Source organism: Primulina eburnea, chromosome 10 (assembly GCF_022965805.1).
Source record: "Primulina eburnea isolate SZY01 chromosome 10, ASM2296580v1, whole genome shotgun sequence".
Lineage (NCBI taxonomy): Eukaryota > Viridiplantae > Streptophyta > Magnoliopsida > Lamiales > Gesneriaceae > Primulina > Primulina eburnea.
The window spans coordinates 2,846,880-2,870,064 of record NC_133110.1 but is presented as its reverse complement, the minus strand read 5'-3'; the positions used below and the strand labels follow the sequence as shown (position 1 = coordinate 2,870,064).

Here is a 23,185-nt window from a genome sequence, read left to right as displayed (position 1 = left end):
AGTAATGTTTAAACTCCATGATTTAAACTGATCATATTAGACAAAAACAAAAAGTAAGAGGTCTACTGCAGATATATTATAGACTCACCCATCACATGCTGTGTGTATAGCGGTTTGGAGGGCTATAATATTTAGCATTGCAGTGAAAACTAAAAAATATATAATCTTTTATACAAAATTAATGATATATTTTAAAACCCCGTATTTTTTAGAATTAGATGTAAAATCACTTCAAGTAGGACAAATGTTTCTATTTTTAAAAATATAGATTTGTAAAAAAATATTTAATTTAACTTAAAGAAATATTACATTTTTTTTATATATTACACAAGACTGATAAATGAATTTTGACTATAAACTTTTGAGATCTTTAATCAAAAATTAAAAAATTAATAGTGATAATAAATAAAATTATGTAGTCTAACAAAAGAGTTGAAATATATAAATAATTTGCATAAACATTAATCTACATTTAAAATGTTTGTACTAAAATAAATGAAAATATTTTCAAATAATAAATCAAATAAATGAATTTTATTCTCTTACAAATAAAAATTAATAAATTAAACATTACAAAATATGAAAAATGTTCTAAAATAATATAACTTAAATAAAAAATGAATAAATAAAATAAAAGAATGTAAGATAAGAACATTTCCATAAATATAATAAACAAATAAAATATATAAGCTTCTTATTTATATGAGAATTTAGCTTGATACTCGTTAAGATGAGACTGGAACAAGTGACAAGAAACTCACTTATATTTTAATACAAATTGTAAAAATTAACACTCTATTTGGCCAAAATAAAGTATCAAATATCTAAGGCCTTTAACCACTGCATTATGCCTGTAAAAGAACCATTTTCTATCACTTTTAAGCACATTTTCGAGATCCCAGGTTGCTAGAATAAGAAAAATGGCGGATTGAGGAATAAAGCAAAAATCAATAGAAATAAGAAAAAGTGAAGAAAACAATAGCAAATCATCTCCAAACAATCCGAAATTTTTATACAACACTCATCTTCCACCCAGAAATCAAAGTGCATAAGAGGTGTAACAACGTCATCAACCGATTTTGCCCAGAAAATCAAGAACCACGAAGAATAGTTTATGGAAAATTCAAAAAACTTATGTTTCAGGTAGCCACTTCAATCTCGATTTACTCTTTCTTCTTGAACGAATTTACATTTGGTTTTAAAATAAAAGTTGTCCAAAATGTTTTATTTTGACAAATGTGTTGTTCGATCATCCCAACAGTCGTCGAAAATATTGTTTTTGGTTATTTAAAATGAACTTGACAGTCATTGTAGTTTTTCAAAATCTGCTATTGATTCGTTTTGAGTTTTGAAAAGTGTTTGATATGAAAGTTGAAGGAAATGATAAGGCGCATCTCCTGTAAAAGTTCCGGCTGCACGTGGCGGTCGAAGCTCAGTCATGCTCTGGCAAAGCGTAGCGTGTAACACGCACTGACGAGTTTCATAAATTTTTTGACTTCCAAACGATTTTGTACAATTTTTAGGCATGTTTAGAAAATTTGATAATTTTTGGACATTTATTTTAATTGTAATGAATTTTTAAAGTTTTAACAGTTTTGTACAAAAATGATTTTTAAATATTCAAACACTTAATATGGGTTATAATAAGTTTAATTACTCAAATTATTTATTGGAAATTATCTTGGCTTGAGCTTATCAACCGGACGAAATAATAAGTTATGCGGGAGATGTTTTCTTTGTCGTGAGATTTTTCTACCAGTTTTTTCAATAATTGAGTTTGCCATTTGACCTGGAAATTACAGTAAAGTTTATAAACTATTGATTTATTCATATATTGTATCATGTTGTGAATGTCACAATTTAGTGGTCATATAGTACTATATATTTGAATATATGAATTTATTGGTTCTTGAATGGTTACCAATCGGCTGATTGAATGAATGAATGACTTGAGCCTGAACATCGTTCTATGTACCAGACTGTTAGTCCACTGGACAACGCGGCTTCGGCTCGGAAATGTGAGTCCAATGAACTACAGGTTAAAACATGTTATATGATTAATCTGAACAACATGGAGGTCTGGAAATGTGAGTTCACATTGATTCTTAAACGATCGATTGTACGGATCCTACTTGACTACGTGAGAAAAATGATACACCGAATGTTCGTGAGCCTAGTTAAATATCGATTTTCCGTTAACTAGGCTCTTATTCACAATTAAATAACTGTACATGCTTTTCCCTTATCATTAATTTTACGATTTGAAGGCCCACGCCATATTACGATTCGGGCCTGCAACAAATATTATGTCAAATGATAGTGTGCACTTTCTTGTGGCAATATTTTTCTTTTAGACATAAATACCAATGTTGAATTCACATTTGGTTCTGGATTATACCGAACCAAGTTCGGCTCGGATTTGGATTGATTCAATGTGTTAACCGTAACTAATAATTAGCTATCTTTTACAAGATAAATGAAAAGTTTCTTCGAATAAGCCAAACATCATAGTCAAGTTCAAATCCAAATCGAATCCAATTTCTTTGCTAAACGTAAATTACCCGTAAGATTAAAAATCAAAGGGAATGACAAAGATCTTGAAATAGACCTACATGTGTTGATTGCAATTTTCAACCAAATATCCTAATACCCACAATTATCGAGTATTGTATTCTTATAAACTGTTTCATCGGTTCTAATTATATAGGTTTCGTTATTTTTTTCGCTGTTCTAAATATATAGTCCTAATTTTAATCTTGAAAACCATGCAATTATTTTTTGAATAAATTAAACAAAAATCAAATATGAACATTGTTTGTAAATTTTGTTTTTCAAATTATTTCTTATTTTATATTGAAGCACGTAATTGGATGGCTGATCTTCATCACTTCAATCGGGCGACAATGGGTTTATGGGAACGAGCAACTAGCATTCACAAGAACCATGACATCAAGAACGATACACAGCTTCTTCAAGTTTCGTAAAATCTTCATCAAGATTTAATATTATACAAGACTTTATGATGGGATATTGAAGTGGAAAAGCCAAGATATGACAAAAGCAAATACCATACAAGCAAGAAGAATATTCAAAAACCGGTGACCATTCAGGCAGCTTCGAGTTTCTGAGGTGGAAGGTGACACAGATGAGGAAGCAGCTGTCGCAGGGGCGATATTGTCGCCTGCCTGTTGTTGCAAAGCCTCAATATCATTAGGTCCGACTATGTTCCACGCTATCGAATTACAAATCTCACAAGTCCTGACAATGAGAGTCACAGTGAAACATCAGATTGAAGATAAAACAGTAACGGTCTTAACATTTTGAAACACAATTTGGAAAAGAATGGATATCGTAAACTAGGAACTATCTTCATTTTGTAGCCGCACAAGCTTTATATCACGTACTACGAATTGACTCTATAACAGATCTTGGTGTGATTGTTGAGTTCGAGGGGCTCTCCTACAGTCTTCCCAAATAAAGTGATTTTTGGGCTTCTGCCTTCTGCTATCTTCTTATGTATACTAGTTTGATGGGTTCAAACTCCTAAATAAACTCGAGAGTAGAGTCTAATGCCAAAAGATGGAGAACCCCCCAAGCTTATTATTAGTCACAACACAATCAGTCATGAAAAGGCTTCAACCTCTCCCAGGCTTTCATGGCATTTGTAGGGGAAAATTTTCAAATTCAAACGAAATTATCAAGAACGGATAGCTCGTGATCATTGGATACATTGAAGCGACGAAAACTCTGGAATCCAATGATGGGCAACAAAATGAAAAATAATAATGGGAAAATATTAGGCATATCAAACAGGGATCAAACCTCCACTTTAGAAAAGAAAGAAAATCTGTGCAAAAATGTTGACTCCAATTTCTTTTTCTTTTGCTCTACTTTTTGCCCTCATTATGTCGCAGATAATCACATTCTTCTTTATCTTTTTATCCTTACTAAATGCAGTTACGAGAATCATCAAAGCAAGTGTATTCTTGTCAGCTAAGCATACAAAACGCAATATCCCCGAAGACAAATTCACGTATGCTCCATAAACATATAGGTACTAAAAAAAGGCCAAATTTTACTTCGAGACGGAGCAAAACAAGGCCAAATTTCATGTCTTATATAAAACTCTCTCTCAAAGTACATACTAAATTGAGTCGCCATTCAACTGCATCGTAGGTACCAAAAAAAACCCGACGGAAAGGGCAAAATCTGTCGGGGGCAATTTAAATCTCACAGTAAAAATGAGTAATTTGTCGAGTAAGGAATGCATTTAAGCAAATTTAATTCTACAAAAACCACATTCCTACGGCGATTCAATGTATTTCAACTTTGAGTTACAATTTTTTTGGAAAAAAAGGTTTTTAAAAACCTTCCCAGTTGGAAATTGCCCTCATCCCTTCCAAGACAAACATGTAGAGCACCATCAAGATTCACAAAAAAACAAGAAAGATGAGCTACAGCAAACAAACAAAGACACAAAAAAGAATCAAGTTAAAAATGTTTGAGGTCACCAACTTGTTTCCTTTGATCTTGAACCACGTCTCAGCACAATGCCTATGCGCAGCAGCCAAATCATCCTTACAAGAACACCCCAACTCGATAGCCACACCAAGACCAGGGCTTCTGCTCACCAAACTCAGATGACAAATCCTGCAATCCCTCTCGATTCTACTTATACTCACCCTCTTTTCACCACTTTCTACATCAATGTCAACTGAACAATCAGAAGAATCCACCATCAATGAAGCTTTCCTAGATTCCAAAGCCCCGGCTTCCAAAATCTCATCAGAAGAGGCCTCACCATCAGCTGTGGAGTAGGCGTCGGAGAAGCAAACACTGCCCTCTTCCTCCTCAGTCTCACTGGCGACGCCTCCTCCACATTCTAAATCTACGTGGGACATTTTTACTGTAATCGTGTTGAAGGACTAGAAGTTAAGAACCTTTAAATGCATAAAATACTATAAAATAACTCTCAAGATTGGATTTTTAAAGAACCCATTAATGGAATTCAGCAAGCTATCGCCTCTGTCTCTCCACAGGACGGCTCATTAAGGCATTCAAAGGCAAATCTTTAAAGATCCCATGTGTTTTCATTATGGCATCATAGTGGGAGAGAAAAAAATGTGTGGATTAAGAAAAGAGGATCAGGGATTAGGTGACCCTTCCAAGTTTCCATTACTGTACTGTAACTGCACTCGATTATTTCTTACAACCCACATTATAAATTTCAACAAAGCGCAAGAAAATGTTTAGCATTTACGTAATTTGACTTGGAAATGGTACAAAAGAAACAAAGATTTGACGAGGTACGAAACACAAATGTGAAATATCTGTAGAAAAGGACAAGCCGATTTGACAAAGTGTAAATAAATAGAATTTGAATCGAATTTCTAAAACCTTTTACAATTATATGGAGATTAATTATAATTAGAGTTGCTTTGTTATTTTATTTTCTGATTGTTAGATTAACACACCAAATAGAATAGGAGATAGAGTTTTAAAAAGGTCGTCAAGTTGTTCTAGTACATTTTTTGCCTGATTCAATTCAACAATTTTAGAAAGCAATTTCAAGATGAGAGTGCTATAAAAATTGTGTAAAAATACCAAATAATATCATCGGATATTCGATTGACCTTCGTGGACCAATTAAAATTTGATGATAGGAAATCAAAGGTTTTATTAGGGAAAAAATATATTACTTTTTTGTATAAAAATTATTAAAAATGAAGTTACAAACATTTATTTTTCAAAAGAAACATCTAATATCATATCTTAGATTAAAAAAAACATTATTAGATGTATGGTAAATTTAATCAACATATCATACAATAATTTTTTTTTTACAATTGTAAATTTCTACTTCTTTTGTACGAAATATAATTTGATCCACGTTTTCACGTGACAATGATTTAAGTCTGTGTCTCCATGTGAACTTTGAAATCTTATACTTCAAGTTACTAAATAAAATAAAAATAATCAAGACTATGTTAAATAATATAATATTACATTGGATACGATTCCATTCAAAAAAAAAATTGTATATTTAAAAAGTAACAACCATGAAACATGGAGTTGGGGAACATTTTCCAACCTCTTTAACACGTCAAAAGGTGTAACGAAACCAATTATGTTTCTCAAACTTTAAGTTATATCATTACAATAATTATAATAAAATATTATTAAAATGTATTAAAAATCAAGTGATAATAATATTATTATCAGAATTGACTGTAAATTTATTTTAGATAGTCATTGTTTAATTTGATTATATATGACAAATTGTTCTAAGGAAATTACACCATTTATAGATTTAGTGTGGACTTCGCTCATTAATATTTAATATATGACGACAAATACTTCAAATCTGTTTAATTTGATTTTGCATTTTAGTATTTTTTAATGATATTTTTCTTATAAAGTAAAAAATAATGTTGAGAAATGGTGTTTTGGAAATAAAAATTTGGTGTCATGGAAAATAAAAATAATTAGTATGTAGATGTTAGTTTATAAAGTCAAGAGATGTTACCAAAAAAATGTTTACCTATAGAGTTGTATAACCTCACGGGTTTAAAGGATACTCTTTGTTAGTTTTAATATTTGAAGGTCAACATTTAAAACAATATATTCTTATATGATACGGTCTCACTGGTCGTATTTTGTGATATAGATATCTTAATTGAGTCATTCATGAAAAAATATTACTTTTTATGCTAAAAGTATTACTTTATATTGTAAATATCGGTAGGATTGACTCGTTTCACAGATAAATATTCGTGAGATTGTCTTACAAGAGACCTATTCTTTTTATTTTATAGTATAAAATAGATCATATAGAGGTAAAATCTAATTATAATATATTTTTAAGAAAATATTTTTAATTAATGTACAATAAATTTGATTTATTTCTAATTTTACCGACAGCCAAACTAAATAGGGTTTGTGGCATAATATATCACCACATACCATTTGAAATACAATTAAAAAAGAACGTACAGAAATGAGATTTTTATAGCGTATTATATTTGTTTTTCCACACATTTAATAAAAAAAATTGATAAAAAGATATAAAAAATGGTAAATCATCAACGAAAGTAAAATTTGATGATCAAAAGCCAATACAAGGCAAAGAACTTCAGAGAATTACTTAAAAAAATGAAGGGGCGGGAGCACCAGGAAACTCGCCCGCCACCGGGCCAGGGGCGGTGCCTGGCTCCGCCACTGGGTGCCACCACTGCTGCTCATAAGCTCCAGCATGGTACGGTGGCTGGAGTACTTCTGTTTCTCACATAGAGATGGCAGAAACACCCATGCACAACATTAATCAACAAAGAAAGAATCCCGGCATGGAGAAGGCGATCGGTCTCGATATATCCGGCCAATCTCCCCACCACCACCTCCGATATCTTACATGCGTAATCAAGATTCCCTTCTCTATTCCTGTAGTTTTCTAACACGCACCTTTTCCCCGACGATGCAATGGCAAAGGAACAAAGTTTCTCCGGCAAATTATAATCATATATACATATTGAGAAAATGTCAATGGGTTTACGACATAATTAATCGAATCATACTTATTATCTAAGTAATTACATACCAAGTGTTACTTGGACCCAGAGAGAAGTGACGAGTTGTCCGCTTTGGTCCGATGCCTCATGACTTTAAAATGCGTCACAAAGTGCGCATTCACTCACACTGGCTTTGATACCAACTGTGGGAACCCGTGCTCTTGATTAACGTTTAATGATCAAACAACCATGATTCGTTAATGTAAACAGCGAAAGCGATTAAAAATATTCTTTTTGGGCCTTCAAAATTTCAGGTTGACGATTAGTTTTTCTTGAAAGTATCACAATTTCGTGGTATTATGAGATTTGGCCGCAAAGGGAAGCTAGCTCCACGTTATATTGGTCTATATGCGATTGTTTAGACGCATAAGTCATTCTGAAAAAGAAAAATCACTCAATATTGTTAGGGTTAATTAAATATAACTTATTCTATAATAAGTGTTCGTTTTATAATTTGGAGCTCAACTTGAAATCAATCCAGCAGCATCACTGATTAGATTTGGAGTTAGACATACATGTCAAATCGTCAATTTTTTTTAAAAAAAACAAATTTAACATCCATTATTAAAATCCTATCTTCATATTCTTAAAAAAAATTCTCAAATATTTATTGAAATTGACTATTTGCATAACTAAAAAAATTAGAGTATATACTTGATCTATCGAGTTATACGCTAAAAATACTATTGGAAAATACTCACGTATGTATGGAAGGTTGGCTGGTTCCGTCTTTTGAAAAAACTGGGCTCAGTCATGGTTTGTTGATCTGGGCCACTCATTCGGCCCACTTACACTAAGATTCGCATTTTCTTCCTTAATACCCATGCTGGCGCTCAGAAGATATTATAGTTTGAAGATAAGAGATCCTTGTCAACCTTACAATCCGATCATCTTCTCAATTTCCAAATAAGTGAAGGGAAAATTCTGAAAATGTGGTGAAATCTTTTTTTATATTCAATAAGAAAAGATAAAATAAAGCTGTAGTTATGGCCGCCACGGTATCCACAGCTACAGCTTCATCTCATCTTCCCTTCTCCAGTAGCTCACAGTCAATCACTCGTCTTTCCTCTTTCCGAACGCTCTCTTCATGCTCAAACAACGTCAACAAATTCTTCCGGAGGACGCACCCGCCACCTACGAGGTTGGCGGCGGCGTGAAGTGCATGGCGGTGACGGCGGAGAAGGAAACGAAGAAGAAAAGTGGTTACGAGATTTACACTCTGACTAGCTGGTTGTTGAAGCAAGAACAGGCGGGGACCATTGATGCTGAGCTTACCATAGTTCTTTCGAGCATTTCAATGGCTTGCAAGCAAATAGCTTCACTTGTTCAGAGGGCTAGCATTTCTAATCTCACTGGTGTTCAGGGTGCCGTTAATGTTCAAGGGGAGGATCAGAAGAAACTCGACGTTGTCTCCAATGAGGTTCACCTTTTCCCCTTCTAATAGGAAAACTAATCGACCATACTTGATTATTTTACGGGATTTAAACCGTTTAAAAGAGATTTTAGCTGAAAATGAGACCCGGCCCTTTTCAGTAAAAGAAAGCTGTTAATTTCAATAGCATCTTAAATATTAATTGAATTTTGCTTGTAGATTCGTATACTTTTTTCCATTGCAATCGCAACTTACAGCTATTTTAGCAATTGGCGGGTTCTTGTTTGGGGACGGGTCTTATATGACGCCTCCAACTGTTAGGTGATAAAGATTCTGAATTGTTTTGAAACAGGTGTTTTCTAATTGTTTGAGGTCAAGTGGAAGAACCGGGATAATTGCATCGGAGGAAGAGGACGTGCCAGTGGCTGTGGAAGAGAGTTATTCGGGCAACTACATTGTGGTATTCGACCCTCTTGATGGATCCTCCAACATTGATGCAGCTGTGTCCACCGGGATCCATCTTCGGGATCTACAGTCCGAATGATGAGTGCCTTGCAGATATTGAAGATGACTCAACGGTAAATTGCAATGCATTTCTTGCAAGTCTATATTTCTTATGATTCAATCCATTTCCTTCATTTGAGTATAGGATTTAAAGATGGGAAGTAGATGGAAAGTAAATGAAAAGTTAAGGAAAAAGATACTAATTAGTTACGTTTTGAACTCTAGCATAAAGGCTTTAATTCGTATTCCAGGTTACAAGTAATCTGATGGTGGAATGGCACCAAAACATGTGGAAGTTGTGCTTATTTTCTGAAAATGTTGTATACAAATCCGATGTTTGTTCCTTATTGGATATGAACTCTCACTCTTCAATAAGAGACATGCGTCATATCAAATATTGACGGGGTCATAAGCCGGACCCAAATAGTCCAACATTAATTTTTTTTTATTCGGTTCTTAAGAATCGACGTCTTTCCGATTCAGATACTGTTGACTTAGATTATCATTAGTTGTCACTTATGATCAAGCATGCTAAGTTCTAGCTTCGTAGCTATGTGCCGAAGCCAACTTGTCAAAAAACACTTATTGCTTGGAAAATGTATTTTTCGCAGCTTGACAACGCGAAACAAAGATGTGTCGTGAATGTGTGCCAACCTGGAAACAACCTTCTTGCAGCAGGATACTGCATGTACTCAAGCTCAATAATATTTGTCATCACCTTAGGCAATGGAGTGTTTGCCTTCACCTTGGATCCCATGTTTGGGGAATTCGTTCTCACCCAAGAAAACATCCAAATTCCGAAAAAGGGGAAGATTTACGCCTTCAACGAAGGGAACTACCAATTGTGGGACGATAAGTTGAAGAAATACATAGATGATCTGAAGGATCCTGGCCCGAGTGGGAAGCCTTATTCGGCTCGATATATCGGTAGTTTGGTTGGTGATTTCCATAGAACTCTGCTTTATGGTGGGATTTATGGCTATCCTAGAGATAAGAAGAGCAAAAATGGGAAGCTGAGGCTTTTATATGAGTGTGCACCAATGAGCTTTATAGTGGAACAAGCTGGTGGGAAAGGTTCTGATGGACATCAGAGAGTTCTTGATATTCAGCCAACAGAGGTGAGTAATGATCTAAGTATAATGAAATTATAAGTTTAAAATGTTTCTTCCCCTAAAAACTCTCCAAAACCTCTTCCCTGTCGAAAATATGGATGAACTCGAGATGATTGCTCGTCGATTCGATTCGATTCAGTTGTATGGCTAGCATGAGGCATTTGCTATATCATGCATGTTTTAAGGTTTTGGATAGGATTCTAATACGTTGCTGATTCTCTTTTACAGATACATCAGAGAGTTCCATTGTACATTGGAAGTTTGGAAGAGGTCGAAAAATTGGAGAAATATTTAGCTTAAATGTAATTGTGGAAAAAGGTTACAATTTTTGCATTACATCAAATATAGAATTGATGTGCTTTCACTACTCTCTCAAGAAGTGATTTTTATTAGAATCTCTGTAAAATATATTGAGATGTGGAGGAAACCAGTGTTGAATTGCTCGAAAAGAATTAATTGTTTATCTATGTAATAAATGTTTTCAAAAATGGCATATTTATACTATATTATACTATATTATCATGCGAAACTCTTAGAGTAACTATTTTAGAGAACATCAAAATATTTAATTTCATAATTACCCTTCTTACCATATTAAAATTTCATCAAGTCACTCTATATTTTAAATGCCCAAAGCTAAACAAAAGTTCTCTTTTAAATCAAACAATTCTTCTATATTGAAAATAATTTCGTGCTAATTGTTTAGTATTATTTTATCAAATAATAATAACAAATGCAACACTTGTGTATATTTTACTAGTATAAACTATGATGGAGAGGAACTATTATAATTATTAATTTACATTGATTTTACCATCATTTATTAAATGAAATAACAATAAAATTATCATTAAAAGTATTTTATAATCTATTTTATTTTATTAAAGTTGAGGATATGATATTAACCATATAAGAAGGACACAAACTATATTTTCCAATTTTACTTTTATATAATACTAATATTGCACTTTTTTTGTAAAATGTCAACACACACTTTTATTTTTTTATTTCAACAATTCAAATATCGATTTAATCTCTCCATAATTTATTAAATTTCACTTTAATACATTAATAATGATAAAAAAGACTTGTACATACATATCGCGTGTGAAGAATAACCAATATATATGAATCTCGAGATCTGGTTATAAATTCCAAAAAAAGTTTTTAGTATAAAAATATTATATTTATTGTCTGTTTCCTCTTTCTTTTTCTATTTATTTTTTAAAAAATAGACACCATGTTGCGATTGTTAAAAATTTGCAGCCAAAGAAATATTGTTCACACAATTTTCAATATTGCGGATGGATGATATAAGCAGGCCCCAATTCACACACAGACACACACTGAGGAAGATGGCTGAAGCAGTTCCGAGGTTGCTGACATGGAACCGCCTCGGCTCAGCCTCTTCTTCCATCTCTCGCCTCGGTTCTCTCCATATCCACCCGCTATCACACGGCGGCAAAGAATCACTCTCCACCGCCAATCTCAGCCGCGGAGTCACCTGCAAAGCCATCGAACTAGAATCAGCAGCCTTCGCCACCCCAGCGGCACCAAAGAGAAATAGCAGATATGAAATCGAGAACTTAACGACATGGCTTTTGAAGCAAGAACAGGCCGGCCACATAGATACAGAACTAGCAATTGTTCTTTCCAGCATTTCCTTGGCATGTAAGAAAATCGCGTCTTTGCTGCAAAGATCCAATATCATCAACCTCACCGGAGCTCAGGGAACCATGAACATCCAGGGTGAAGATCAGAAGAAACTCGACGTTATCGCAAACGAGGTAAAACCAGTTTCAAATTTCATTTATCTGCATTTTCAACACACCGATAAAACCCGGAAACATAATTAATTAGGATTCAAGAACAAATGCATGCATTAAATTGAGTAATCTGCTACGATGTTTCAGTTGTTCTGCAGCAGTCTGAGATCCACTGGGCGGACAGGGGTTATAGCATCGGAGGAAGAAGACGCGCCAGTTGCTGTTGAAGAGACGTATTCTGGCAATTACATTGTGGTTTTCGACCCCATTGATGGCTCTGCTAATATTGACACTAGCTTGACTACAGGCTCCATTTTCGGGATATACGCTCCCGATAAGCAATGCCTATTCGACATAGACGATGATTTTACGGTAAAGTCTCGGGAACTCAGATTTAGAAGCAGTCTTCATTTGTAATTTGTCTGACTTCACTCTATTATTTTATGGTTTGATTCGTATTTCTTTGTTGTTCAAGATTTTCCTAGAAAATCCAGGTTTCAGTGACATAGTATATACAGGAAAAAAAACTGCGTGGGGATCTTTAGTACTTCTTTAACATACGAGGATTTTTGCAAATTTCAAATTTTATTGGGATAATAAGATGTAGCCCATAATTTTCGAAGTCTACATTGTTTTCATTGCGTGTGCAAAGGTTTAATGAATTCTTGGTGGACCTGATCAGAACTTAAATAAGTAAAATAAATTATATATAAAAATTGAAAATTTGATGCGCTAACGACTTCATTTGATCCAAAAAGCTCGCTCAAGAACAAGAGAAGTGTGTGGTCAGCGTTTGTCAGCCGGGAAGCAACTTGCTAGCGGCAGGTTACTGCCTCTACTCGAGCTCAATAGTCTTCAGCCTCTCCATAGGCAGAGGCGTGCTTGCCTTCACGCTCGATCCAGCCTATGGTGAATTCGTTTTAACACATGAAAACATCAGGATTCCGAATACTGGAAAAATTTACTCCTTCAATGAAGGAAACTATGACCTGTTCGATGAAAAGTTGCAGAAATACCTGGATGACTTACGAAAGCCGGGCTCCAATGGCAGGCCATATTCCGGTCGGTACATAGGTTGCCTTGTTGGTGAGATTCATAGGATGTTACTGGTTGGTGGAATCTATGGGAACCCGAAAAACAAGAAGAGCAAGACTGGGAACCTGAGGCTCTTGTATGAGTGTGCACCAATGAGCTATTTGGTCGAACAGGCAGGGGGAAAAGCAACAGATGGATGCCAGAGAATACTTGATATTAAGCCAGATCAGGTAAAAGAACTGAGACCCAAAATGGCAAAATAGATCAACAATACATTTCTATAAAATTTTGCTATCATTTTCTTCCTTCGTTTTCGATTAAAAGAAGATAACATTGGTCCTCTCACATCTACTTCATAAGTAGTAGTGAGAGGACTCTGAAAGCTAATGCACTCATATTAATGTCGTATGTTTCGTAACAGCTTTACAAACAATTGTGGAACAAATAGTAACTTATATGGATTCTCCTAACTATTAAACTCATATTTTAAGTTTAGGTTTTGCTTCTTATAGGCTAACAGATACTTGTAGTGTTTCAAGATACTAAATTGATCCAATATGTTTGTCTTGTCTGATTTTTTTTTTTCAGGTTCATCAGCGTACACCGATATTCATCGGCAGTCCAGACGAAGTTGAGAAACTGGAGAAGTTTTTACAATAGAAGAAAATTCTGTATATAGGACTTGGAAAATCTAACAATATATAGATTGAGAACGTGAGTTTTGATAAATTTTCTCATGTACTTAAACGTTGTAGCAAGATTCAATGAATTCTTGAATTCTATTGCTTCGATGACTAAATTATGTTCGTTTATTAATTTCTATATTTTCTCTGTTTCCTTTGCCGTGCGTTCCAATATAGAAAGTTTTATCATCGTAGGATTTCAATTTTATCAGTGTATATATGTCTAAGTTTTAAGAGAGATTACTGGTTGCATAAAATGGTGGGCAAGCTCAAATCCAATATTATTCATATTTTTATATTGAAACCTCAAGTTTGAATGTCTTCAATTAGCTAGAAATCGAAGTATTTTTGGTAAGCAAATACTTTGAATTATCGTAGTTTAAATTTGGATAAATGTATCCGAAGATTTACATAGATTATTTACAAATACAAAATGGGTAATTTATTATTTTTAAAAATATTATATTTATTTTAATAAACAAAATTATATTGAGAAGAAATAAATTCCAATGGTTCCTGCCACACCGCTTTACCCAGGAAGCATTCAACGAATCAACCAAAAGAATCTGAGTAGCCAATTCCACAGTCCGCTTTTGGGGATGGAATTGTGATTATTATTATAATGTAGCTCAAGACAATCTATAGTGCATTTTAGACTTTTCTTGGGACACGATTAGAATAAACACTCATTTGCTAAAATTTATTTGTCGGTGGTCATCCCTATTATCTAGACGAATTATTGCTAGAATCGTGTAGACAGACAAATTCAATTGTTCAAGTTTCTCAGACTGATTGACCAACGCTATCATCCAAATTTACAGACCAAAATTTTATATTTGAAGGAATCAGGCCAAATCTTGATATTAGTATTTTGATTTCGACCCTTCCGGTGGTCCTTCCCGCAGATGATCAAGAAAACCAAATTATAAAAATATCCCCCAGTCGTCCTCTCATAACACGGGTCCACACATCGTGCTGTCATCTCTATATCCATACTGTGTGCTTTTCTGTCTGTATGTTTTGTGACCAATATGGATGTAAATGGAACTCCTATACATACAAGTCAAGTGTATGTATAACTCGGGCACTGGACCGTTGCATATAAGAGTCAACAAGACAAAACGGGCACGCGGGCATTAATTCTCCTACTCCTTTTTCCCTTTGATCTCCGCTACACGTTAGTAAGTAATTTTGAGAATAAATTGATTTTTTGTTTAAGAAAAGTATTTATTTACGATTTATTCAAAAAAAGATTAGCGCACAATGCAAAGTTGTTGAACAGAGGAATCTTGTTTTCAGTTTCATACGGAAGACAACTTTAATATATATTACTAAAATTATAAAGCTGATTAGTTACATATTATACAGAAGATGTAATAAATGATGGTGATACTACGTACCAACACTGTGAGCAAGGGAGATATAATCGTGTAGTTATATTATGTTGCTTTGTTCGGGTGTTTTCTGTAAAGAGAGAGAGAGAGAGTACATAAACAAAGCCAAACTTATTTAATTTTCCCGACCTCCAAGTTGAATCTACGTACTTTATCCATTTCCCCGAGAATTTTTGCAGTCTACATCTCTCTCTGCGCTCAAAACCCAAAAAAAGAAGAAAATTGATCATTTTATATTTCACGGGTTCTTCCTTCTCAAGAAACCCTTGTGATCCCAGGATATAGGACGAGACAAGCTCGAGTTGTAGCTGAGGAACATGGTAAGATCCAGAATGGCTTCGTTCTCATCGTCAAGGGACTTGATGGCTTTCTTGTTACTGTATTTTTGCTTGAAAGCCTTGTCTGCTGATTCCAATGGATCGTTTTCTTTCAAGAATTTTGGTAAAGATTCGAACTTTACTTCACAGCTTGTTCTGTACGGTGATGCTAAGGTTGATAATGGTAGTTCGTCAGTTCAGATTTCTGGTTCAGGGGTTACTGGCGGGGGGAGGATTGTACTAAAGAATCCCATTAATCTTGTAGATGTGGGCTTGAGGAAGAAGATGTCTTTTTCAATCTATTTTGTTTTTTCTATGCCTAGGGAACATGGGAATGGATTGGCTTTTTATATGGTTCCTAGTGGATTTATTTTGAATCCTTTTGATGTGAGAAAACATCAGTTCCTTGCTATAGAATTTGATACCTTTAAGGATGAGAAGTATGGCGATGTGAATGATAATCACGTCGGGGTTGATATTGATAGTATGGTGTCGGTTAAGGTCAGTAATGTTTCATCGTTTCATTTGGAGCTGAATAGTGGGGAAAGATTACAAGCTTGGATCGATTATGAAGCCAGTTCTGAAAGATTTGAAGTTAGGTTGAGTAAATTAGGTGCCGATAGGCCAGTCGAACCAGTGCTCTTTTACTCCATGGACTTGTCCAAAATGTGGGAAGGGATTGATGTCTCAGTAGGATTAAGCTCTTTAAATGGGAATTCATCTCACACATGTAACATTTATTCACTACGTTTTGAGTTGAGAACTGTGCCACATTGGATGCATTCCGAACCAGTGGATCCAAACAAATTCATGCACAAGGGAGAAGAGGTGAGAGCTTCAAGAAGAAACGATTGTGCCTTAAAGATACTTACTGCCCTAATTCTTGGATCTGGATTTGGAGCGCTCGGTGCTTTCTTTGTTTTGTCCGTGTGGACCATTCTTGGGAAAAGGCGGCCTGTGGTGCCGGAGGAGTATGATGTCCAACCCGAGGAGTCCGAGTACAAAAAGTTCAGTGTTTCTGCAGACAAGGCTGCAGAGGATGGTATAAAGTGAGCGCTTAAATTGCAGATTGGTTGGGTGCTTTTTTTTGAATATTTTCCTTGTTTTTTGTGCTTGGAATGTTGGTTTAGTGTTGTGTTGTGTTGTGTTGTAATTTAGTGATCAATCATCATGTGGTAAGTTTTAACTATGTTGTGATCATTAGAATACAGCATCAACTTGGTAAATGAATGGATAGTTTTTATTTTTTTTTCGAGTATAAACTTGCAGATTTCTCCAGTGATATTATGAAAATGACTTGTACTTCCCAGTTATTATTGTCCCTTTAATGTAATTCTCCTTTGCTGAGATAATCTCAAAACAGAGAGCTGTAAAACACATGCAGAAGAAGTCAAAAAAAGGAATAATACATTGCAAAACTGCGATTCGGTTGTTACATTATGTAAATCAACACAATAAATCAATAAATCTGTACTTCATTGTAACAAGAATGCACTGTTTCTGCTCTGCTGTGTGTTTTCCTGAAATCTGACCACTTTTTGAGCTCTTAAAACCTTGATAGTTTATCGATTGTATGACACAAGGACCAATTTTCACCTGTACCTTTGTGATCCCATTTCTTGCTAATTTTATCAAGGCTGGTGGACACCCAGTTTCTTGCCACACCTGTCCGTCTCTCTTCGTGTACTGTACAGTTTTAGATGTCGAAAAAATGCTAGCAAAAGGAGAAAAGCCTAACGTTGTGAAGCAACTCTTAGACCAGGTCTTCGATCAAGTTGCTGATGTTTAATATGCTCCCGGGTTTTGTTACAAATGCAACCAGGAAAAGGGTTCGCATAGAAGTTCTCCTCTAGTCGAGGCAATTCTCCTGGTTTTCTTTCGTATGGCGCTCCAACTCTCTTGGTGTGTAAATTCTTGACCTCTGATGTGAAATCCTCCCAAGAAATTGAGCCCCTATCCAACAAATCTATCAATCTAACAAAATTTAACCTGCATAGCAAAAGATACAAGAGCTAAGGTTCGATTCAGCACATAAATACAAAGTGGGTAGGGTAAGATCGAATGGTTTTTGTTATGTCAAAAGTTATCACTATTGGTGATGTTAAAACTCAAAGTTTTAATCTTATAAGAATAAGAATCATATGGCCTATTGGTAACTACTCGCATCAATGTATCCGATTCCAGTAGTTTATGGGAATAAAAAATGGAATTTTAGTTCTAATGCTAATCATAAGGTTGAGCATCTGTTGTGCCAAAAGGTAGAGCTACGGTACAATTACAATTCAAATAATTTAAGCCATAGAACAATCTAAACGGTATTGTTTATGCAGTCCTATAGGTTAATAAGAGAAATTGCCGTAGACCGACAAGACAAAGGTAAATGGAATTCACAGTTGATTAAATTACCTGTCGGGGTTTATAGTCTTCCTAAACCCGTCGAATCTCCTGTGCCCCTGCACAGCCTTTGCCATATTCCCATCATATGTGTAAACAAAAACATCACTTTCTAAGGCTATGATGTAATCTAGGGCAGCAAGGCGATTCTGATAGTTGATAAAGGGCTCCAACTCTTCTTCTGTTGCCAGAGTCGAGTGAAAGAAAACATTTGGGTACTCTTCCCGAAATGCATCCATGCTGTTGTTACCATAAATTTCTCCAGCCACAATGTATATTCTGGTTGAAGAAGGATACCCCATTGCCTTGAGAAACAGCGCAGCCTCCCTGGGAGACATCGGGCACCCCCCTTGAAGTCTCTTTTCTTTGGGGTCGATTTCTTTCTCTTTCCAATGCTTCACATTATACCTCATTATACGAAGCTCATTGGCCTCAGATGCAGTCAAATTGTTGCTGCAACCTGTGAATGCTAACATATCTTTTTCGTATCTGAGAAAAATTGAGATACATATAAAGTTTAGTTCATTTCAAAAAAATTATTAAAATTTCTGCCGGAAAAATTGGTGAAATTGTCACCTCAGGTGAAGGGCAATAAAGGGTTCACCCTCATCTCTAAGTCTATCCACGAGTTTTTTTCCAAGATCCTCAATCGCAGGCGTGTAGCGAAGGGCCTCATAGTTTGCTCGACATCTTAGCCTCTGGATAGACGAGGCAAGGCCGTTATTTGCAAGCCGTGAGTCTGTATGCGTAAACTTGATCACCTTGTGTTTCTTTAGCAGAGGAAGAATGTCTTTTCTGTAGTAACTAGCCTGTATATATGCCAATCCTCAACCGTTAGATTGAACTCAACTAAAGTTTATGACCATATGTATTTGTTTTCTGTTCTTTAAGTCTATGTACCTTAGACCAAGAAATAGGAGCTTTGTTAACAGGATTCACTCTAGCAAATCGTTCTGGCAACTGTTCGACTATGTTAATTTCGTCACTTAAAACTTTGATGAACCGTCTCCAATCAAAAATATCCTTAAAACCACTGTGGAGATAACAGAAGCTTAGTAAAGATGGAAACAAACGAAAAGAATGAAAATCTCGGTGACGAAGAATCAAACCTAGGATCTGTCCAAAAGCTTTCATGATCAAGCGAAGGTAACACAAGTGTGGCATTCATTATCTTTGCCACTGCAACCATATCACATATCTGTGACAAAAAAAGTAGGAATTCAAATTCGATTTAAGAACGTCTATGGGCTAAAAGGTATGTAAAATTGAAGTTAGGACTCACTCCTGTCCTCATTTGATTCAATCCTCCATTGGCATGAACCAAAATGTAGCCATTCGTGGCAGCTCCCGTCTCTGCAAGGATTTACAACATATCGATCATGAGAAGAGAAAAGGGCTTGCTGCATCAGTTGACATACATTTCAGTAGGGGAGATTACATACTTATATGATTTCTGGATCGCGAAATGCATTGATTAAAGTTGTCACTATTCGGTTTCGTCCATATTTCTGGGACCTGCCATAAAAGAATATGTAGATATAAGCTCAGGAAAAGAATTTCTTTTCCTTCTTCCACTGCTGCCTGATAAGCAGAGCAGGGCATTGATTACTGATTAGTTTTATGTTTACTAATGAATATAACTCACATGGTGGGACATATAGATCAAATGTTAGGCAATGAAGGCCCATAAATAAACAACACATGAACAATGTTAGAGGGAATGCATCCGTAGAATTTCTTTTCTCTGCCTTTCTCTTCCTTTCTTTTCCCTTCGAACTTCCAAACGAAGCCTAAAGTTTTTTCCGTACAACACTTGTAATAATACACTAGGGGAAGAAAACCTTTCCATTAGAAAATTCAAGAAAACCTTTCCGTACAAGAAAAAAAATGTTTATTTTTTTCAACCTTTTTTTTGCCTAATTGAATTTAGGGAAAATAAGGGGTATAAATGCCCAAAGGTCGTTAATGCATCATTATTATGAAATGTAATTGTGGTCAAAGGAAAAAAAAAGGAGTAAAATTCCAACGCTCGTATGGTTGCCACCCACCAACTTATCATGGGTCAAAAATCAACTGATAATATTCCAAACATTCGTTGAATTTAAGGTAATATATAAAAATAACTAATTCTAAATTTAATACTAAATATTACTCACAAATAACTGTCATGTAAACAAGAAAGTTTCTGAAAGTTTTGTAGTAACAAAATTCAGTAAATGGAAGATGTTGGATATATCTAGTAACAGATACAGATGAATCTTGGAAAATCAGAAACTGAAAATCCAAGAAAATCCATTGACTCCATTCAAAAGTCTAAAATTTAATTTCGGTGCAGTAAAAAATCTTGATATAATTTTTTTCTCAGATTAATTTCCATTAATAAATGACATAATATTCTGGTAACTCACCGGAAACTCCTTCATCTTCCGTTTCTGCCCGACTGAACTCGATGACTCTGACCCAAAGATCTCCTTCTGAGCATTAGATGAATATTCGTTCCTGAAATTCGGCCTCACGAAATTTCTGGCGATGTCCGTCGCCGTGCCGCCACCGACGACCATCAGGATAGAAAACTTCAGGAACGCCGACACCACCACCATCATCAAAAGCAACACAAAAACAACACGCCCCAAGTGCTTCCTCTTCGTCAAAGAATTCAAAGCTCCCCCCACGGAAACAACACATTCTTCCACGCACAAAACCCATTTCTCCGGCAGCCTCTTACGTGCCAAGAAGTACCTGACCACCGGGTGGTGATGATGCAAACTATTGTACGGGTACACAACACCGCCATTATTACAATTGAACAATGCTTCTGTATCTATGTCGCTCTTCGAATGCTCTAAGGATATCTGCACCACCTCGGAGGGCTTGTCCTTCTCCTGATCATTCATCGAATCAGGAACGCGTCGTCGGTGATGTGTCACGGTGGCTCCGCCGTGAATTGGGCTGCTGGCGGTGGACGAATTAATTGTGGCTCCGCCGCTTGACATCTCGCGGCGAGAAAACGACGGAAATGGAACAAACCTCTATAGGAAGGAAGATCATGGAAAGAAAGAAAACGCGGGGTGGAAGAACAAGGAATCCTCGGTTCGTTTTTTCGTTGTTATAATTATGTATGACGGGGAGAGATTTAAGGAGACAACTCAGAGGGATTCGTGTGAATGGGTGACTTTGATTTGTCGTCGTTTAAACTTTGTACTGTATATATAGTAGTCAAGTGTTTCAATGTCATTTCCAAGCTTTTTTTTTTTTTTTTTTAAGGTTAAGTCTTTTATGAGACGGTCTTATGAATCATTATATGTGATACGGATCAATCTTAGTGATATTCACAACAAAATGTAGTACTCTTAGTATAAAAAATAATAATTTCTCATGGATGACCCAAATAAAAGATTTGTCTCACAAAATAAGACCTGTGAGGTTGTCTCACACAAGTTTTTGCATTTTTCTAATATACTCGTCGCTTCTATTTACATATTTTTGGAAGCGAAAAAATTTTTATATGAAACTTTTGCACAGAATCGAGTGTAACTGAATCTTTTTACACATACGACAACTCGTGTTTGATGTTTCGATTGCTACAATTTATATTTTATGGAAATCGAATATGCTTATCTTTTATAATGAATGTAAGACTAAATGTTTGCATCTTCATTTAAAATTATAGTTAATGATAATAATGTATTTCAAATCTTTGAGCCATAAATCAATACATGCACCACATATTGATAACTCAGGAAATGAGGATAAATATCATACTCGACATTTTTAGAGAGCAGAGTTGTTTTCCATGGTTTATTTCATCCTACTCATGTGGGCATTGCCCCGGATGGATGACCAAGATTTGCCCATGCATATATAGGACCCACTTTTCTTTTTTGAAATTGTATGTGTGACAAGATCTTACTCTTTGAAATGAAGTGAAGGTAGTATCCACATAGGTAGGATCTTATCTACCGTTTTCCACCACTATATTTATTGTATATATATTCACCACATTATCTATATTGTATAATTAAGTCTCAATATCTTAGTTTGCGTTTAGATTAATGAATTTGATTCGAGACATATTTGAGAATGAATGTCAAATGACGCTCGTTTGTTGAGTATCTAAAATCCACTAAAATTACTATTAAAATTGTTAACTATATAAATCCATCGTTTCAAATATATCAATCCAAACACAACTATATAAATATATTATGCATTCAAGTTAACAAACAAAACCCGATTTTTTTTTTTGGAACGGTTCATTTAATAAAAGTATGTATCATAAAATACTATTATGAATTTATTACCCGCTTATAACTACCATATTTCGAATTCTAAAAATTACCTAAAATGTTACTTATCATTATATATATGCTTTTGATTTATAACATATCAGATTCAACAAATCTATACACAAGAAAAAAAAATCGTGTATAATAAATATTTATGAAGAATTACCTAAAATGTTACATTATTATTAAATTTGAAGAATCATAAAAATTAATTAATTAGAATCAAAATATCTATACACGCGATAATAGCGTGGATTGTTATAATTCATTAACGTCTTATATTATATTATATTATATTATATATCAATATATTTTCTTCTTAGTTTGTTTTCATTGTTCTTCCTAAAATAATCGTGTATAATAAATATTTAATGATATTTTGGTCAGGATTTTTTTTTCCTTTCGATTTTCTAAAATCTTTCTTCCCACTGATAATTATTTGCCACATTAATTTCTAATATTTAATAAATTTATCCAAACTGGAATAGCAACGGGATAATTACTTTTCGCTTGTTCTTTACACATATGATGCCACGAACTTCTCATTCTAGGGACTGAAACCAATGTTTCGTTTGGTTTGGTTTTTAATTATCGATGGTTTGGTTTGATTGTAAAACCGATAGACGATATTGATTTGGTTCGAGTTTTTATCTTAAATCGATCCAATCCAGTTTTGCTTAACCCTACTTGTCAATACTATAAAATAATATCATTAAAAAGACAAAAAATAATAAATATTTAATTAATATAAGAAAAA

The 23,185-nt window shown here is 34.7% G+C and overlaps 5 protein-coding genes across 5 annotated transcripts; 3 read left to right on the top strand and 2 right to left on the bottom strand.

The window, feature by feature from the left end:
* Positions 1–2,926: 2,926 nt before the first annotated feature.
* Positions 2,927–5,275, bottom strand: LOC140803569 (uncharacterized). The gene is made up of 2 exons (XM_073159474.1): positions 4,516–5,275; positions 2,927–3,258 (listed from the first exon to the last, which is right to left on the bottom strand). Exons 1-2 carry the CDS (start codon positions 4,899–4,901, stop codon positions 3,018–3,020), a joined length of 627 nt encoding a protein of 208 aa, XP_073015575.1. The 5' UTR covers positions 4,902–5,275; the 3' UTR covers positions 2,927–3,017.
* A 3,132-nt stretch (positions 5,276–8,407) lies between these two features.
* LOC140842494 (fructose-1,6-bisphosphatase, chloroplastic-like) lies at positions 8,408–10,987 on the top strand. The gene is given in 6 exon segments (XM_073210450.1): positions 8,408–8,606; positions 8,609–8,985; positions 9,290–9,448; positions 9,450–9,515; positions 10,053–10,559; positions 10,782–10,987. Coding segments are annotated over 6 exon segments (1,236 nt in total). The 5' UTR covers positions 8,408–8,551; the 3' UTR covers positions 10,854–10,987.
* Positions 10,988–11,845: 858 nt separating this feature from the next.
* LOC140842493 (fructose-1,6-bisphosphatase, chloroplastic-like) lies at positions 11,846–14,166 on the top strand. Its single transcript, XM_073210448.1, has 4 exons — positions 11,846–12,340; positions 12,467–12,691; positions 13,078–13,584; positions 13,943–14,166. Exons 1-4 carry the CDS (start codon positions 11,858–11,860, stop codon positions 14,012–14,014), a joined length of 1,287 nt encoding a protein of 428 aa, XP_073066549.1. The 5' UTR covers positions 11,846–11,857; the 3' UTR covers positions 14,015–14,166.
* An 892-nt stretch (positions 14,167–15,058) lies between these two features.
* Positions 15,059–16,991, top strand: LOC140842501 (lectin-like protein). Its single transcript, XM_073210458.1, has 2 exons — positions 15,059–15,218; positions 15,710–16,991. Exon 2 carries the CDS (start codon positions 15,749–15,751, stop codon positions 16,799–16,801), a length of 1,053 nt encoding a protein of 350 aa, XP_073066559.1. The 5' UTR covers positions 15,059–15,218; positions 15,710–15,748; the 3' UTR covers positions 16,802–16,991.
* Positions 16,992–17,353: 362 nt separating this feature from the next.
* Positions 17,354–21,356, bottom strand: LOC140842499 (O-fucosyltransferase 19-like). Its single transcript, XM_073210457.1, has 8 exons — positions 20,551–21,356; positions 19,585–19,657; positions 19,425–19,495; positions 19,252–19,340; positions 19,043–19,175; positions 18,719–18,951; positions 18,155–18,631; positions 17,354–17,737 (listed from the first exon to the last, which is right to left on the bottom strand). Exons 1-8 carry the CDS (start codon positions 21,133–21,135, stop codon positions 17,482–17,484), a joined length of 1,917 nt encoding a protein of 638 aa, XP_073066558.1. The 5' UTR covers positions 21,136–21,356; the 3' UTR covers positions 17,354–17,481.
* Positions 21,357–23,185: the final 1,829 nt, after the last annotated feature.